The sequence below is a fragment of the Grammomys surdaster genome, unplaced genomic scaffold (genome assembly GCF_004785775.1).
Source record: "Grammomys surdaster isolate TR1022 unplaced genomic scaffold, NIH_TR_1.0 127, whole genome shotgun sequence".
NCBI classification, from domain to species: Eukaryota; Metazoa; Chordata; class Mammalia; order Rodentia; family Muridae; genus Grammomys; species Grammomys surdaster.
Window position 1 is genome coordinate 10,341,092 of NW_021604585.1, and position 18,299 is coordinate 10,359,390.

The following is an 18,299-nucleotide window of genomic DNA, read 5'->3' on the forward strand; positions in this document are numbered from 1 at the left end:
AGGGGTACGCTCGGGCATGTTCCTGCTGCCCATTCCCCATGGCACCTGACTGGTGGTCACCGCCCTCATGACCGTTCCTAATGACACTTTTAAAAACACTATCTGGAGTAGGTTCTTACATGCTTGCCAAGATCCTGTCCTCGTGACGTCGGTCCCCTGGTTTAGATCAATGTGACTGATGGATAGAGTATCTCAAGGACAGGTTAGAGGAACCCTTGGCCCCAATCCTAGCTCTTATCTCACCTCGTACTCTAGATGGGCAGACAGCCCTCAGGCAGCGAGACCTATGTGGAGAGGGATTTGGTTTCCTGGCAACAGCATGGAGATGCTGAGGTCTGCTATCTGCCATGTAAGTGAGCCTAGGGCAGGTTCTCAGTCCTAGATGGCTGTATCCCTGACTCATAAGTTGATTTCAGCTGGTGCTGGCTACATGATTAGGGGTCCAGTGTAAAGCGAAGATAGAGGCTCCTTAAAAAAAAAAGTTGAGACTGCAATGGTGGAATGTCAAGTTAAATATGGGGTCTCTGTGATTACACGGTCTGCCTTCTCTGAAGATGGGCTTGATCACAACTTTGTGAGAGACCCTGAGTTGGAGCCCCTCAACTATGCCATTCCTACATTGCTGACCCTCAGAAATAGCGAGGTAAGAAGAGCCCGTTGTTCTGAGCTGTGGGGTTTAAGAAGTTGCTCTGAGGCAAGGGAACTAACTCACTGTGGTGGTTTGAATGGGAACGGCCCCCATAGACTCATGTGTGTGAATGTTTTGTCCATAGGGAGTGGCACTATTAGGAGGTGGCCTTGTTGGAGTAGATGTGACCTTGTTGGAGGAAGTGCGGCACTGTGGGGGTGGGCTTTGAGGGTCCCTATGCTTAAGCCCTGCCCAGTGTGGGACACAGTCGTATTCTGATGCTTTCAGATCAAAATGTACACCTCTTGGCTCTGTCACCAGTACCGTGTCAGCCTACTTCTGTAAATTAGTCATTGAGGGACTTGAACGTGACTGTCAGACCTGGACTGTACATGATGGTGACTGTTTAGCATGGGCTGCCAGTGGCTAAAGGGTTAGAGCTATCTCATCAGCCATAGACGTAGATTTTGTCTTCTTTCACTTCAATGCCTTTGCATGTAGTGTTTGGTGTGTCCAGAATGTTCTGTCCCCCAGTGCTTCCTTTAGCTTAAATTGAAGAGGTTTTAGATCATAGCTGCTTCCTCAGAAAACTTGTTACCCTCCTTTTGCATCAAACCCCCCTTAGTACCCTGGTCATCTTTGCAGGACTGTAGAAACGTGCGATTAATGACTCAGCTGCTCACAACTGGTTGTCTAACTTCTACCTTTCTACCAGACTGTCCACTCCTGGAGGTTAGGTATCTGCTTGGTTCACATTATATACCTAGTGCCTGGTGCAGTGCCTGTCACACAGTAGGGCCACAGTAGCCTGCCTCAGTGCTGATGGATTAGGATTAAATGGAATATTTAATCCCAGACTGAGGGAAATTCCTGTACAGGTTGTCTTAGCAACTTTTCTACAGCTATGACCAGACACTATGACCAAGGCAACTTACTTGGTTTGGGACTTACAGTTGAGAGGCTGAGTCCATGACAATCATGTCAGGGAGCGTGGCCAGCATGGTATGGCGTTGGGACAGTATGTGAGAGTTTACATCTGATTCATAGGCAGAAAGTGTTAGATACTAGACCTGTCTTGAGTATTTGAAACTCCAAAGCTCAGGACCAGTGATGCACCTCCTCTAACAAGGCCACACCTCCTAATCCTTCCCAATGGTTCCACCAACTGGGGACCAAGCATTTAAAACATACAAGCCAATGGGGGCCATTCTTAAGTAAACCACCACATTTTACTTCCTGGCTTTCAGAGGTGGTCTCATAATGCGAAATACACTCGGTCTGACTTAAAAAGTCCTCATTTGCTTTCACAGTCCCAATGTTGTCTAAAAGCCCAAAGTCTAAAGTCTCCTTTAGAGACAATCTATTAAATGTGACTACCTGTAAAATCAGAATAAAAAAGCAAATTACATACTTCCAACATACAAGGGCACAGCTCATGCAATACTATTCCAAAAGGGACAAATAGAGGCATATTCAGGAAATGCCAGACCAAAGTAAGACCGAAACCCAACAGGTCAAGCTCCAAATCCGGTAACTCCATGTCTGATGTCAAAGCACATAGGTCTTTAGATCTCCAACTCCTTTCAACTCTGTTGACTGTAACACAATTCTTTCTCCTGGGCTGGTTCTACCCCTGTATGCATTTTGCTGTGCCATGGACTAGATGTTTGTGAAAAATAGAGATTTATTTCTCATAATTCTGTGGGCTAGGACTCCAGCATGGTTGGGCTTTGGTGAAGCCAGAGTGCCAATTTCTCTTCAAAGCTTTACGTGGTGGAGATCAGACAGCCTGGAGAAGCAAGTTCTCCTATGACTTGTTTGAAGGCACTAATCCCATCCCTGTGCACTCCACCCCTATGACCTCATCTACACCCAATGACCTCTTGAAGTTCTTTCTTACATGAAAAGGACGGGATTCCAAGAGGAATTTTTGTGGGAGGGGCACACATTTAATGCTCAATAGCCATTTATATATATTTAATATGAGAGAGCTAAAGACCTTTCGTCTGACATAATGTTAATAGCTTCTACTGCCAACCGTGTCTCCTTCCTTAGTAACCTTTTATGTTTACCTGGATGCCTATAGCGTTGTAGTCAAGGAGATAAAATACAGTGTAGCTTCTGGCAAGGACACACTCTTCTTTCCTCCCCCTTTCCTTTTTGTTCACTGGAAAGCGGATGTGATGGATGGCTAGGACTTGTGCAGCCATCTTGGACCACCAGATGGAAGCTGTTTATTATAACTGAATGTAGATAGGAAACTAGATTAGAGAGAGATAAGCTTCTAAATTATTTGTTGTTAGATTCAAGGAAGGACCTTGGTTAGGTTAAGTTCTATGGATAAGCCTCATTTGCAAAGTAAGGCTAATACATAACCCACCTTATCCAAATTGCAAGTTTAGTCTTAGTATCCTATACTCCTGAGCTCAAAAATGCTTTTGACAAGAGTCCTCACCTTAGACACCCTAGCTCAGTTACAGCTGCAACAGTGTGGCGATCATACATGGAACTTCAGTGACACTGCAGAAACTTCAGATCTCCTTAGGTACTTATTGCTTCAGGGGACCAGGCTGCCTGGTAGATCGACAACACCACCTTGCTCTTTGAGTTCCCAGACAATGCAAGCTTTGCTTTTAGATATGGTCTCTAGGTACCTATCTGTTCTCTGTCTTAGTTAAATTGTAGGACAAGGTGTGTATCCAAAGATCCCCTTTAACAATGAACATTGTGTGTGCTAGAATGTTGCTGTTCTGAATAGAACAAAAGGGCAAGGCATTTCAAACTGGCCTTCTCCTCTAGGGCTACAGAGCTGAGGCCCCCAGACCTTAGTTATAATAGAAAATATTATTTTTCTTCCACTGAAATATCCTCTTAAAATGAGAAATCACAGAGGCAGAGAGTATGACTAAAACTGGACAGATTAGTTGCCAGGCTAGCTAGATTTATTCTGGGGTCGTAAACCTGGCCTCCAGGGAAAGGCAACTTGTCAAATTTGCTTCCCCACCCCCACCTCCCCGCCCACTCCTTGGATCACAAGACGAAGCCTGGTTGATAGAGAAATGCTGTTTAGGACTAGGGGGTTCTCTGGGGTTTCTGAGTTTCTCTGGCTTTTGGAGGAGCTGGGAGAAGAAAAATGTATCCCAAGAATGGTGACCACAGTCATGACAGGCGCGGCACGCCAAGCAGCAGGAAAGAAAATATTCACTGAGCAAAGTAACTGGAAAGCAGTTGCTTGTATTTTAAATTAAGCTACATGGTTGAAGGCCAGCACAATGTCGACTTTTGGACCAGTGACTATTTGGAAATGAGTTTTCTGGCTGGAAAGTAGCATTTGGGGTTGAGGATGGAAAGCACTACTGCAATGCTTCCCCCTGGGGGCTTCGTACTGCCAGATACCAGGGGCCATCTGAGCATGTCTGCTGACTCCAACAGCTTTCTCAATAATTCCACCCCCAGAAGGCAGTGGATCAGCTGCATGTGGCCAGGTGGCAGTCAGGAGAAACCGGCAGTCTGCTGCGCGCGCCCCCTGTGGGCAAACATTGAAGGTGCATGGAAACTGCCTAAGCGCCACATGCACATTTAGGACTGGACAAGCGTCACAGTCCAGCTGGTTAAATCTCCAGTATTCCTTCTCACAAGGGATGTTCCAGGAAGGCCTGACCTTTGCTGCTTACGCCCTTTTCCCTTGATGCTTGGTGAAGATGAGTCTCCAGAGATATTCCCAGTGACACAGAGACTGGAGACTCCATGTGACAAAGGTCGAATAAGACTCCAAAAACCTAGTCTAGAAAATTGGCTCGGTCATCTACTAACCAGGTGAGGGCACCAGACAAGTTAGTCTCATGCATTGCCCACTGACCTGCCTGCAAAGTAGAACTATTCACTCTGCGAGCACATAGTATTATAAAGTATTGGTCTGTTTTCTTGGTATACCATTATAAGGGCTTTGCTTACTTTAATCTCCTTCAGTCCTGGCAATAACGCACGCATGGTATGGATGCCATTTTTTTACTCCCATTTTACGGAGGGGGAAAACAAACCCGAGTGAGTCTTGTTCAAGGTTTTACCACTAGATGGCAGACCTGAAATCTCACCCCAATGGTGGTGATGGTGGTGGTGGTGGTGGTGGTGGTGGTGGTGGTGGTGGTGGTGGGCTCTTGTTCTAAAATCTGATTAAACCACTGAGTCCAGGTGGGAGGGAAATGACACTTCTTTTTAGAAATGTTCTTCATTTTTGTTTAGAGAACCTTTTATCCTTGCCTGGGCATTTCCGTCTTAGGCCGATGGGGGAGGTGCAAAACCCTTTGAGCAGAGAGTGGTGCATTCTGGTCTGTTGTTCGGAAAGACTGGCTGGCTGTAGGGTGAAGGCTGCGTGCAGCCAGCTGGGGGCCGCGTGCCAGCCCCTTGGGAAGATTGCTCTTATAATTGAGAAGAGAAGCTGGAACGGAGCAGAGCTAATCTTTGTCAGGACCTCTCAGGGCAGTCAGGGAGCTGTGAAACCTGGGCTTTATTTCAATCTGGTTAGAGAAATGGATCTCTCTCCACGAAGGGAAGGGGCCCGGACCGGTGGAAACCAAGCACCAAAAGTTGGGTTCCACATTTGGAGATAATCACGAGTCTCTTGTGGGGAAGGTAGCAGGCACCTTGTTGGGTTGAGGTGTGTGTGCAACGTGATGTGATGTAGCTGTGAATATTTTCAGGCTGGCCTGTGGGACCACCCCTGGGCAGAGAGCTCTAGCACCTGACCGGTCTACTTAGAGCTGAGCTATACTCTCCAGGTTGGGCTCCCAGGAAATATCGCTCCTTCCTTGGAGGTCTCTAGGGATTTCTGCACTCACAGAACCCTCCTCTATTCATAACTTTCCTCCTTCCTATATGGGACCAGGGTTCCTTGGACCCCCCCCCCCCAACCCCCAGCGTTGTTAGGCCACAGAGAAGCTGTTCCTGTGGTCTTTCGGTTCAGACTGATTAGCCAGGATGCTCAGGTTCTGATCCCAGGTCACATGGACCACAGGGCCACTGGACTTTCCCCAGCCTAGGTTGCTTCATTTTGCCTCCGTGAGAATTCTCTCGGGCAGCCGCTGTGGAACTCGAGTGTCACCCGTAAAAAGATTTTTTTTTTTTAAAGAAATGAATACCCCCAACTCCTCTTCCTGCAGGTCACAACCCACGCCATGGGCGGCACCTGGTGGCTTTCCAGGTTGCCCTTGGTGTTGCGGTCCCCGGGGAACATTTCTCAAGGGCTTTGGGTCATTTGGAAAACGGAGCTATTTTCCCTGCCCGCTTCACGGAGCTGTTGCGACAACTCAAGCCTAAGAACTAACACACGATAAGTGTGTAAGGCTTCCTTACTATTCAGGTGACCTCTCAGGGCGGACTGAGGCTGCTGGAGCGATCGGAGGTTCCCAGCGAGGACTTTGCTAAGAAAAAGTTACTCTTTATCCCAGCCTCTGCTGGAGCCCACTCCGGCCGGGAAGCCAGTGTAGCTCCTAGGTGGGGGGCTGACCACGAACCGCCCCTCTCGTCTCTCTCCCATTGGCTTCCACCTGCCGGAGGGTCGGCTGCTACAGGCCTCCGGACCCGTCAGTCAACCCCGCCGGGCCCCGCCCCTCCCCTCCCCGGGGTTTATAACGGGAATTCCCATGGCCCGGGCTCCGGCATCCAACCTGCTGTCGCCGCGGCCAGGCCGAGCGCAGCAGGCGCCACGCGCAGAGCACACGCTCGCGCTCCAGCTCCCGGCCTCCGCCGTTCATGACCGTGACCCCCGGACTCAGGCTCCGCCAGCCCCTGCCGCAGGCTCTTCGGCCACTCCCAGCCGCCGCAACCCCCCCGCCCCCCACTAAGTGCTGTGAAGCTAGCCTGAGCCCCCCTGCCCGCTGCCCGCTAGTGGCTGCCCGGCTCGGCTGGCACCATGCTGCCCGCGCGCGTCCGTCTGCTCACGCCCCACTTGCTGCTCGTGTTGGTGCAGCTGTCCCCGGCCGGCGGCCACCGCACCACTGGCCCCAGGGTAAGTGCGTCTCCCGCCTGCGCGCGCCCACCTGCGCTTGGCCGCCCGTCTACAGGAGGGGGAAGGGAGGTGTCAGACCTTGTCCTCGACTCTACTGTCTAGTTCCTTGCAGGCCTCTTGGAGAAGTTGCTGAAATAAAATTTCATCCCCCCCCCACTTCCCCGCTTTTTCCTGTAGCACTGACTCCCACGACCTGTCACCGGTGAGTTTTCTTAACCGAACTTCTCCTGAGGCTTTTCCTCCTAGACACCCCTCCTCCCTCCCAGAGGCGCCAACTAGGTCGGTGGGAGCTCGGCCTGGACTGGAGCAGAGCTTCCCTATGTTGTCGCTGCACCAGTCCCCCGCGCTGGCTTTGGCTTTCTTGGCAGGCAGTGTGTGTGTGTGTGTGTGTGTGTGTAGAGGGGGCGGGGGGGACTCTGCCTAGAGAGTTTTAGGTTACCCGCGAGCCACACAAGGTCCTTGTGTTGTTGTTGTTTTAAAAAGCAATCGCTGCTCGTAAAACCCACAGCAGATAATTTTAATGCCCCCTCCTGCTGGCCTGGCCCAGGAGGAGTGGCAGGGGTGGGGAGCTGTGGAGAAGTTCGGAAGAGCTTCTCCCCTGGGTTGGATCGGTTGAACCTTGATCTGATTGGAGTTTCTGAACTACATGAAATGTGCCAATTCTGTGCACAGGACGGGTTGTCCAGGGCATTGTAAAACTGGAACCAGCAGCACTGTTCATTTCTGGTCTCGATTATCGTTCTCCCTGCCCCTCCTATTGATCTAATAAAGAATTTCACTGCCTTAAAAATGTATTTGTTAAACCACCTAGTGGTTCCTTTGGCAAAACATAAGGGAGGCAGTCTCTGGGCAAGGATCAGAGTCAGGAAGATCAGAAGCTGGTTCAGTAGCAGCTTGCCTGCCCCCATCGTGAGAGAACATCCCTGGGAAAATAGCTAGGACTTGACTTCTGAGCAGATGAAGTTGGCTTCTCGACCAAATTGTGCTTTCTTTCCTGGATATCCTCTGGCCCCACTTCCTGGATGGCTAGTCCCATTACCACCTGTTCCCAGAGCAGCTTCTTTATTCCTGGCCTTTGCTACACGGGGATCATCTTTATAGCTGCGGTGTATGGAGGAAAAGCTTTGCAAAACCTGAGTTAATGACTACCCAGATGCTGAGCTGATTACATCCGAGCCCACCTATCACTGGGAGATCAGATTTGCAACCACTTAGGAAAGAAAAGTGTTTGTCCCCGTGTTGGGCCGGCCCGTGCTTTTATGGCCAGATGTGCAACAGCAGCAGTTAAAGGCGGCAGATTAGACCCAGGGTGTGTCATAAATCCTCGACAGCATTCCCAAAGCTGGGGCAGGTCAGGGCTCCAGGAGTGACTTTTATGGATGCATATGAGGATGCCTTGATATGAGGACTCGAAGCTCTTAAATTCTGAGGTCAGGCAAGAGAGAGCCACGGTGTTCCCTCCAATAATTAGTAACAGTCAAGACAAAGATGCAGACCAGAGCACCCCGACTGCAGTCTGGATGCCCGCCCACAGGAGGGTCGAAAGGAGAGAGGCCCTCCGACAAATGGTGGGGCCTTGCTTGCTGTCGGGCGCGTATAACGTCTCAACCCATATGGCTTTCCTTCCTTACCTCCTGGAACTGGAAAAAGCAGCTTTTAGGAGAAAGCTTGGACTTTAGGGGAAACAAACTCTTAAGTTTCCTGACAACTTCTTCAGTTTATTAATTTGACAAAAAGTGATGGAAGATAAGCAGTACTTGTAAATGGGCTTGCTTGTGTCCCAGCTTGATTTCTGCCACACACGCGCGCACGCGCACACACACACACACACACACGCATATGCATGCACACACATGCACACGCACACATTTAAAATGCACTAAAGAAACACTGCTTTAAAAAAAGATTATTATTTTTGGTTATGTGTGCATATGCATATTTAAAGATGAGTTTGGGGAGGTGAATGTAGGTCCCCTCAGAGGCTAGGGGTGTCAGAGCCTCTGTAATTAGGGGTCGCAGGCTGCCCCATATGGGTTCACAGAACTGAACTTGGGTTCTATGAGAGAGCATCAAGTACTTGTAACTACTGAGCCATCTTTCCAGCCAGAAAGCAGCTCTCTTAAGCTTGTGGTCACCTGATTGCATTTATTTATGAACATTTGGGCCTTTTATATAATCTCTTACGAACAAGAAAGGGAGTCTTTTTAGACCCATTTTGGAGATGGGGAAGTGAAACATGGGTCTGAATATCTTGTTGGAATCCCACATAGTGTTATCTATGGCTCTGGGAGGTTTGCATGGATCATACTGTGCGCTTCTAGTTCTTCTAAACCCCAAGGCACCAGGAGAAGTTGCAGAGGAATCTTTCGAATCCATATTGCTAAAGACTTATGCTTGAGTTTCAACCCTGTCTCAAAAGATACCAGCTTTCTTCTGTAGCTTCTTGGTGGCCCCAGAAATGTGGCTCTGGTCAAGAGCAGCAGAATCATAGGGAGAGCAGAAACATCTGGCTTGTTGCAGATTTCCCTTTGGGCACCCGAGGTCTCCTCTCTTAATCTTTTGAGTGACAGAAGCTTAAGGATTGCCATCTTTCCCAGCTAGCTTTCTAGGAAACTGAGAACATGCCCTTTCGCTTTAACTATCTGACTCACTAATTGAGCTCCCTTGGGGCCTAGACCCCAATCCTTGCCCCCTTTCTGCTTCCTGCCTCCCTTCATAAAGTTTCTGACATTTGTTTGACTCTGGAAACCACCAGCTATCAAGTATCAGACTGGAGGTTGCTCTCTAGGAAGCACCTGATGCTCTGAGGTCTGAGCAGCCACTTCGCTATCTGGGGAGCTGGTCAGCGTTCTTCAAATCATGTAGCAGGCAGTCATTTCTTTCATCCTGCAAAATTTACTGAAAAATGTTTCAGGGGAGAAAGGGGGAGAGGGAGAGGCTGTCACGGGCAGATGAAGTCTGAGTGATGCCCAGGCCAAGTGAACAGTCTTTGTTTAATCTTCTATCTGCCCTTGAGGGTAGAGATGGGATAAAGGCTCAGGCTGAACCCATCTTGTCCAGCCATGTATCCCCGGAGCTCAGTATAGGTCCAGGCACCTGGTAGAGATTTACTCTGTCAGTGTTAGTGGAATAAAAACTAGAAAGACTGCAGATAACGAATGTTTAATGATGATCTCTGAGTGACACTGGTGTTTGAGTGAGACCAGAGGCTGGAAACATTTAAGGGATAATGAGAAAGGCTGCACAGTGGTGGTGCACACCTTGAATCCCAGCACTCCAGAGGCAGGTAGGTGGATCTCCATGAGTTCGAGGCCAGCCTGATCTACAGAGTGAGTTTCGGGACAGCCAGGACTATACAGAGAAACCTTGAAAAAAAAAAAAACAAAATAAATGTGAGAAATAGGAGAATACGGGGAAGCCATGGGTGTGAGTCAGAAACTGAGTTCATAATTATTTTAAGTATATTCTTTGCTCCCTGTCCTTTATCAAGGTCTCACTATGTAATTCTGGATGATCTGGATCTTGCAGTAGATCAGGCTGGCCTTGAATTCACAGAGATCTGCCTACCTCTGCCCCCAGAATGCTGAGATTACCGCAGTGCCTGGCAATTCCCTTTGTTCGTTTTCTATGTCAACTCCAGCTTCAACATCACTCCCCTGGCAGTTGTTAACTTTTGAGTTCTTCTGCAGTGAGCATCTCCTTCCACCACTGTCATCCCCTGGACATGTCATGCTGATCCCATCATACAAATGAGGAAACTTACAAGCTCCTTGAAGCAGGATAGGAACCTGATTCAATCTGTGTGCTGGTCAGACTGTAAAACATTTGGTTAGCAGGTACATATGTGCATTCAGTGGTATGGTGGTGTCTGGTCTGGACCCCCTACACCCAGTTGTCATTTGAAGTGATTGGCTCACAAGCTGGGCTTTCCATTTCCAGGGGCAGCGACTGTGAGAGGGCTTAGTGAGGGTGGGGGGGGGGGGCTGAGTGTGCATCCTAGATGGGGCTTTACCTCTACCCTAAACCTCCGTTTTTAACTCCTGTTTGTCAAAAGTAAAACAGCTTCTGGGGCTGTTTCCTCCCATCAAACTCTCCTACATCAGTGTCTGGACTAGGGTCTTTCCTCTACTTAGATGCTCTTCCTATTGTCCAACCCATCTTCTCACGCAGGAAAGTTCACCTGACATGCTGCTCAAGGGTTAAGATGACAACTTGATTTAAACATTTTGGTAGAACTGTTATGCGACACTTAAAGAAACCAAATGGAGGGGGGTGGGGGAAGGAACCTGCCTCTGAGAAGTGCTAGGCACCATGGCCAATTTGCTATCATCTTGTCTCTGAAGTTGAGGAGTTACATTTGGTGCAGCCTAGCAATTCTATTCCTAGGCATGTGCACCTTGGAGAAGCTGAGGCCAGGCAGGGTGCAACTGTGTGCCACTGTGCTGTTTTCCTCACAAACTTGGAAGGATCCCAGCTGCCCATTATTGGGAAGACAGACGAACAAACTGGAAGGAATTCACACTGTGAAAAAGTCTACTTGGGCCAAACATAGGAGTACTGGCCCCATGTAAGATGTTGGGAGATGGCTCAGTAGGTAAAGTGCTTGCTATGCAAATATGAGGACTTGAGTTCAAATCCCCAGAACCCACTTTAAGACAGGCTAGGCACTGTATATATGTAATTCCAGTATTTCTATGAAGAGATAGAAGATAGTCACGAGAGAATCCCTAGAAGCTTTTGAGCCAGTTACTGAGGCATTTGTAGTGGCAAAACAACAAAGAGACCCCATCCCCCAACCCCAAAAGGAGGTGGAAGATGAGGACTGACAATTGAAGTCGACCTCTGACCTCAACATGTGCATCTGCACTCACACTCATGGACACACATGTGGATTTGGTCTAACACTTGTATTATGTTAATTGAGTCCCCCAAATTGCACGGAGAAACTGCATGTGAGAATCTGCATGTAAGACGCTGAGGGTCCCGGTCCCCAGTTGGTTCTGATTGATAAAGTTGCTGGTGGCCAACGGCTGGGCAGGGAGACAGAGGCGGGACTTGAGGATTCATGGGCAAGGGGCCTGAGAGAGGAAGGAGGATGGAGAACTGCCATGCCAGGAAGAAGAAAGATCAGTCCTGAGAAGTGTAGGACAGAGAGACTGCCAACGTGTAAGAGGGATGGTGACCCAGGAGGGCTGCAGGCCTGGGTCCTGGGGTGGCCAGGATGGAATATAGGTAAGTAATAGTTCGGGAATATCGGAGGGGAGAATACTAGCTTCGTTGAGGTTTGGAGTGGCCTAGCCATTGAGCTGCTTAATGCAAATTAAATATAAGGCTGTGTGTGTGTGTGTGTGTGTGTGTGTGTCTTTCATTCGGGAACTCAGAACATTGAGATGGGCAGCAAGGAATGCATGCCACTGGCGGGGCGATTTGAGCAGGATTTATCGCCTACTGCAACACACACACACGCACACATTCACACACCCACGCCTTGGACACACCCACACACACAAAGGTGAGAGTTGATGACTCTCAGCAAAGCAATATTAAGGAAGAGAAACATACCAAAGGAGGCAGTGTGACATCTTTCATCTGTTCCTATAATAAAACTAGCTAAAATAGAAAATCAAAGTAACATGGATGCTTGGAATGAAGACACAGGGTGGATGGGTTAGATTGGTGGGGAAGCCATCCGGTCAGCTTCAGTACATTTAGGGAGAAGAAGAGAGGGTGGCTCCAGCTTTTTGTCCGTTATTAAAGTTCTGGAAGCTGATTAAGTAAAATGTAAAATGAGTCCCGCACAAATCAAAGTATGTCATAAACTAAGAACTATGATTAATTCAATTCTTTGTACCTGAAGTCAAATACGAGTTCCCAAGGGGCCCGGGGGGCTCTTTCCTTCCTTCTGTTTCTCTCTCTTCTTCCAGATGTGTCCTTGTCTAATGTATCCCACTAGGAAATGAATGTTATCATTGATTCAGTTCTTAGCTGAAAAGGTCTAGGTCCAGGCACGAAAGTAGATATCGGTTGGGCTAGCCAAGGATAATTTTGCATAGGTAAAAACAAATTTCTTTAAAGTGTAATTTTATTTAGTAACATATAAATTTATAGAAGATGTCATGCTGCTCCGTTTGGTATGTAGGTCAGGATACATCCTAACCACAAGCATAGTTGCTCGTTAGTTCAGCTGAGTCTAGCTGTCTCCTAGCTGCTGTGGTTCCTGAGCTGCCTCTCTGTGCGATGGAAGTGGAAGGACTGCTTCTTTTTTGACTGGGGCCTTGGGTCCCACCTCCTCCCTTCTCTCCACGTTCCAGGGGCTCGGGTGGGTGTAGAGCCCTGTGTACAGCAGGTACAGGGTGGCCTTTCTCTCTAGACCACATAGAGATTTATTGTTCAGGCGGCCAAGTTCTGGCATGGCTGCCTGTGGTGAGGCCTGTCAGTGTGGAAGGGCCCCTCCTTCTGTGTTTGTCACTGAGCTGTTTGGAAGAGGACAAGGGTTGAGTTGCTGAGGAGAAATCGATCAGAGCTGCCGTGAAGCCTGCCAAACAGGGTTAGCATTGTGCACGGTATGTGCTCTGCACAGCTGTGAGTCACCAGGGGGATGAGAGAATTGGGTCTCCAGGAGCGCTTCCAGCCATTCCCACGAAGACCCGCAGGTCATTCTAGCAACGAATTGTCTTTTCCTTTGCTCTGACATCATCCAAACTCAATTGCTAGATCACAAGATAATCTTCCCTGTGGCCACTGCCTTAGCTTATTAAAGGTCTGGGTCTCTGCGGATTTTTCAATGTTCCTTTGGTTGGTTTGTGCTTTCCTTTCGCAGGGCCAGTGTGGGGCACCCTCCACTCAGGAGGGAAGGCAGCTCTGGTCTCAGTGGAGATTTCCCCAGTTAACCAGGCTCTAAGTCAGGTGACTCAGATACCTCATGTCTCTGAGCAACCTTGCTCTCCTATAAATAACCAGTGTACATGTGAAAGATGGAGAAGGCAGGGAGGAGTGGTGATGGTGGAGGAAGCTCACGCCTTTAACTTCAACACTCAAATGGCAGAGACAGGCAGATCTCCAAGTTTGAGGCCAGCCTGATCTACAGAGTGAGTTCCAGGACAGCCAAGGCTACAGAGAAACCCTGTTTGGGGGTGGAGTGGGAGGAGAAAAGAAAAACAAATCAAACCAGATAACCAAACAAAAGATTCTACAAGGTTGATAAAAAAATTTTTTCTACAAGGTTGATTTTTCCTAAGGTACTGATGAGAGACCTAGGGTTGTGTGTGTGTGTGTGTGTGTGTGTGTGTGTGTGTGTGTGTGTAATGTGGATTCTGAGGATTGAATTCAGATCCTGGCTTGCTCAGGAATTGAACAGCCTGCCTAACCCTGGAAGAATGGGTGCTTTTTGACTGGATAAGCATCTCTCCAGGACAAGCCTAGGGTTCAAAAGAAATCCCTCGGGCAGGAGTGGGGGTGGTGGTGGAGGCAGGGCAATACAAGTAGGAAGTAAGTGAATGAGGTGCTGAGCATTCTGAAAAGACAGAGCCACCCACCCACCCACTCAAAAGCAGTGACAGCTGCTGCCCAGTGGAACTTTCTACAGGGGTCTGATATTAACCACATCTACAGTAGCTGCTACACACTTGAAATGTGGTTAACATGCCAGAGGGACCAAATGGCTTTTGAATAACATATAATAATGACACATAGTGAATTTCATTGTTACATTTGCATACATGTATATAATGTATCGAGATCATATTTACACCACCATACCCTTCTCTTTCCCGCCCCAACTCCTGCTGACCTCATTCCTCTTCCTCACCTTCCACAGACTCGCCCTCTCCTCCCTTCCCCTCCCCCCTTCCCCTCCCCCCCTCTCCATTGAGTTTAATTCAGTTATTGCCTTACAGGGGTGGCTTACTGGAACATAGGCGATGGCTATTTACAGGTGCCTGGACACTTTACCCGTGGCTACCCCTGGAAGCAAATGTCTCATCCTCTTTCAGGAGCCATTAAAAGCTTTAGTATTTATATCCCCAGGGAAGCGTAGGACTTTGCCATCCTTCGCCCGTTCCATGTTAGAATGTTGCTGGGCCCAGTCTTGTGTGGGTAATGGCAACTGCTGAGGGTCAGAGAGTGCAGTGGCGATGTGACACTCAGGTCTATCGCACTGCACCCCATCCTCTGACACCCATATTCTTTTTTATTATTATTTTATTTCTATGAGTACACGGTAGCCATCTTCAGACACACCAGAAGAGGGCATCGGATCTCATTACAGATGGTTGTGAGTCACCATGTGGTTACTGGGAATTGAACTCAGGACCTCTGGAAGAACAGTCAGTGCTCTTAACCTCTGAGCCATCTCTCCAGCCCTGACACCCACATTCTTCATGCACCACTTTTCTCAGGGTTTCATGAGCCCTGAAGGGGAGTGTTTGTTTTTGAGGCAGTGTCTTCTGTAGCCCAGGCTTTTCATGAATGCCCGTTGTATCTAAGGCTAACGTTGAGTTCTATACCCCTTTACCCCGGAACTGCAGGCATGTACAGCCATACTTGGTTCAAGAATCCATTTTCTTGCCCTTTTCAGCTTCTGGAAGCTGCTCACAGTCTTTGGTTCTTGGTTCCTTCCGTCTTCAAAATCATCAATGACAGTCACGTTCTTCCTGGGCCATCTTGCTGACCTGCTGCCTCCCGCTGTTTAAGGAAGGACCTTGTGATAGTATCAGGTCCCCTTGCATGATGCAGACTAATTTCAGGGCCACCCAATTAGCAACATTTAATTTTTTGCCACATAACATAGTGGTATCAGCATTAGAATATGGGCATCTTGGATGGGGCTTTGTACTGGCTGGTTTTGTTTGTCAACGTGAGACAAACTGGAGTTATCACAGAGAAAGGAGCCTCCCCGGAGGAAATGCCTCCATGAGATCCAACTATAAGGCTTTTTCTCAATTGGTGATCAAAGTGGGAGGGCCCAGTCCATTGTGGGTGATGTTATGCCTGGGCTGGTGGTCCTGGGTTCTATAAGGAAGCAAGCTGAGCAAGCTAGGGGAAGCAAGCCAGTAAGCAGCATCCCTCCATGGCCTCTGCATCAGCTCCTGACTCCAAGTTCCTGCCCTGTGTGAGTTCCAGTCCTGACTTCCTTTGGTGGTGAACAGTAATGTGGAAGTGTAAGCTGAATAAATCCTTTCCTCCCCAACTTGCTTCTGGTCATGATGTTTTGTGCAGGAATAGAAACCCTGACTAAGTCAGGCTTGTTGTGCCTGCTACACTCATTAAGGGTCTAGTACAGCTCCTGACCCTTCGAAAGCACACAGTAAATGAGGTTGTTACTGTGGCCGGTGTCTGCAGTCTCTTTTCAAGTAGTAGTCCCTTATGGTAAAATTGCTTAATTTTTTTTATGTACTCCACCTTGCCCAAGAGCAGGTGCTTAGTGAATGCTTACTAAATAATGGAATTTTCAATAAATGTGGATGGTTTCTTTTTTATAAAGATATATTGGACAATAAAAAAAAAGTAAAACGCAAGCCAGAATGAACGACTCTCTTTGAGCAAAAAGAAGAAAGTCGGTTCACATAAGAGGAGTTGGTGGGCTGTGTTTTGCTGGAAGTGGTGTTATCACAGGGATGTTCTATCTATGCCATGCATTTTAGCAGCCATTAAAACTGTTTTATGTACAATAACATCTTTCAATCCTACAGTAAAATAATACAAATTAAAACAGACATGGACATGAATCCCCAGGCTGCTTATCTGCAGCCTCCTCTAAATGCTGCAGAGTCTATGTTTTCTCAGAAGGCTGTCCTCAGGAGAGTCTAAACCTGTGCTCTCTCTTCCCACTACAGCTGCTGGCTACCTCCCTCCTGCCCAACGGAGGCCCCTGAGCTCATGGCAGGTGCAGCAGCAGCTTCTGTGTCCCTCGTATGCCTTGTGGCAAGTCCCAGGCGAGACTGATTCATGGATAACCTGCAGAGTCGGTCTACATCATGGTTGGCCGTGTCAGTCAGGCCTGCTCTCTAAGGGGAGGAACTATTAGCACCAGGCCTCCTGCTCATTTTGAGTAGGCTTTGAACCCACTCTGCTTTAAAGGAGCGTTTTCAATTAACCTCAGCAGGACATAACTATAAAAATTATTTATTGCCACTGGTGGGAATATAAATTAGTACAATCACTTTGTAGAATTACAGTTGAAGTTGCACACACTTCTAGACCTTGCAGTTCTTCCCTGTTACATGCCCTAGAAAAATGCCCTTAAATTGTATGAAGAGACATGTTCGAGGATAGCATTCATAATAGCATTTGATGATGGCATAACATTGGAAAGTAGCTAAATGACTATCAACAAAAGATTAGAAAAATAAATTATGGTATATCCAAATAATGGACTATTACATAGCACCAAACATGACTATTTAATGAATAAATCAATTAATTTTATTATTTAAAAAAGAGAGCGAACAAAAGTACATTGAAGAAGAATACGTAGTCCAGGCTATGAAGGTTGTTAAGGTTAAAGGTATGTGAAAAGCCACATATTGTTTAGGGGTATACATAGATGTGAAAATATATGGGAAAATTATGGATGATTATAACATAAAGGTTATTTTAATGACTCCCTAGGGTGAGAGGGTAAGGCAGGAGAGGGATACATCAGTGGGACATAGGCTTGCAAGGACTTGCCAATGCTGTTTGTTTGTTAGTAACTGGGTGGAAGCACATAGGTTTTACATAAGAAAGTTCACAAAAGATTACAATGCATTAGGTCAATCACAAGAAAGTTTGTTTTGATCTTTAAAAAATAGCTTAGAAATAGTTTTTGTCTCTGTATGTGCGTGCGCGTGCGTGTGTGTATGTGCAGAGTGCATGCATGTGTGCATTTGTGTGTGTGTGTGGGCGTGTACACGTGTGGAAGTCAGACGGCAGCCTTGGGTGCTGGTTTTTCCTTTTCTCCTTGAGACAGGGTCTCTTACTGATCACCACGGTGGACATCTCACTTACTGATCACCACTGTGTACATCTCACTTATTGATCACCACGGTGTACATCTCACTTATTGATCACCACTGTGTACATCTCACTTACTGATCACCACTGTGGACACCTCACTTATTGATCACCACTGTGGACATCTCACTTATTGATCACCACTGTGGACATCTCACTTATTGATCTCCACGGTGTACACCTCACTTATTGATCACCACTGTGTACATCTCACTTATTGATCACCACGGTGGACATCTCACTTATTGATCACCACTGTGTACACCTCACTTATTGATCTCCACGGTGGACATCTCACTTACTGATCACCACTGTGGACACCTCACTTATTGATCACCACTGTGTACATCTCACTTACTGATCACCACTGTGGACATCTCACTTATTGATCTCCACGGTGGACATCTCACTTACTGATCACCACTGTGGACATCTCACTTACTGATCACCACTGTGGACATCTCACTTATTGATCACCACTGTGGACATCTCACTTATTGATCTCCATGGTGTACACCTCACTTATTGATCACCACTGTGGACATCTCACTTACTGATCACCACGGTGGACATCTCACTTATTGATCACCACGGTGTACATCTCACTTATTGATCACCACGGTGTACATCTCACTTATTGATCACCACGGTGGACATCTCACTTATTGATCA

At 47.6% G+C, this 18,299-nt stretch overlaps 1 protein-coding gene across 2 annotated transcripts in view; it reads left to right on the top strand.

The window, feature by feature from the left end:
- Window positions 1-6,264: 6,264 nt before the first annotated feature.
- Smoc1 (SPARC related modular calcium binding 1) overlaps window positions 6,265-18,299 on the top strand; it is a 153,622-nt gene continuing 141,587 nt past the window's right edge. Inside the window, exon 1 of one of the 2 annotated variants that reach the window (XM_028789650.1) lies at window positions 6,265-6,635. In XM_028789650.1, coding sequence (XP_028645483.1) covers window positions 6,540-6,635 — 96 coding nt within the window. In that variant the 5' untranslated portion in view covers window positions 6,265-6,539. The remainder of the gene's footprint in view (window positions 6,636-18,299) is intronic. The other variant, XM_028789646.1, reaches the window with a different exon arrangement.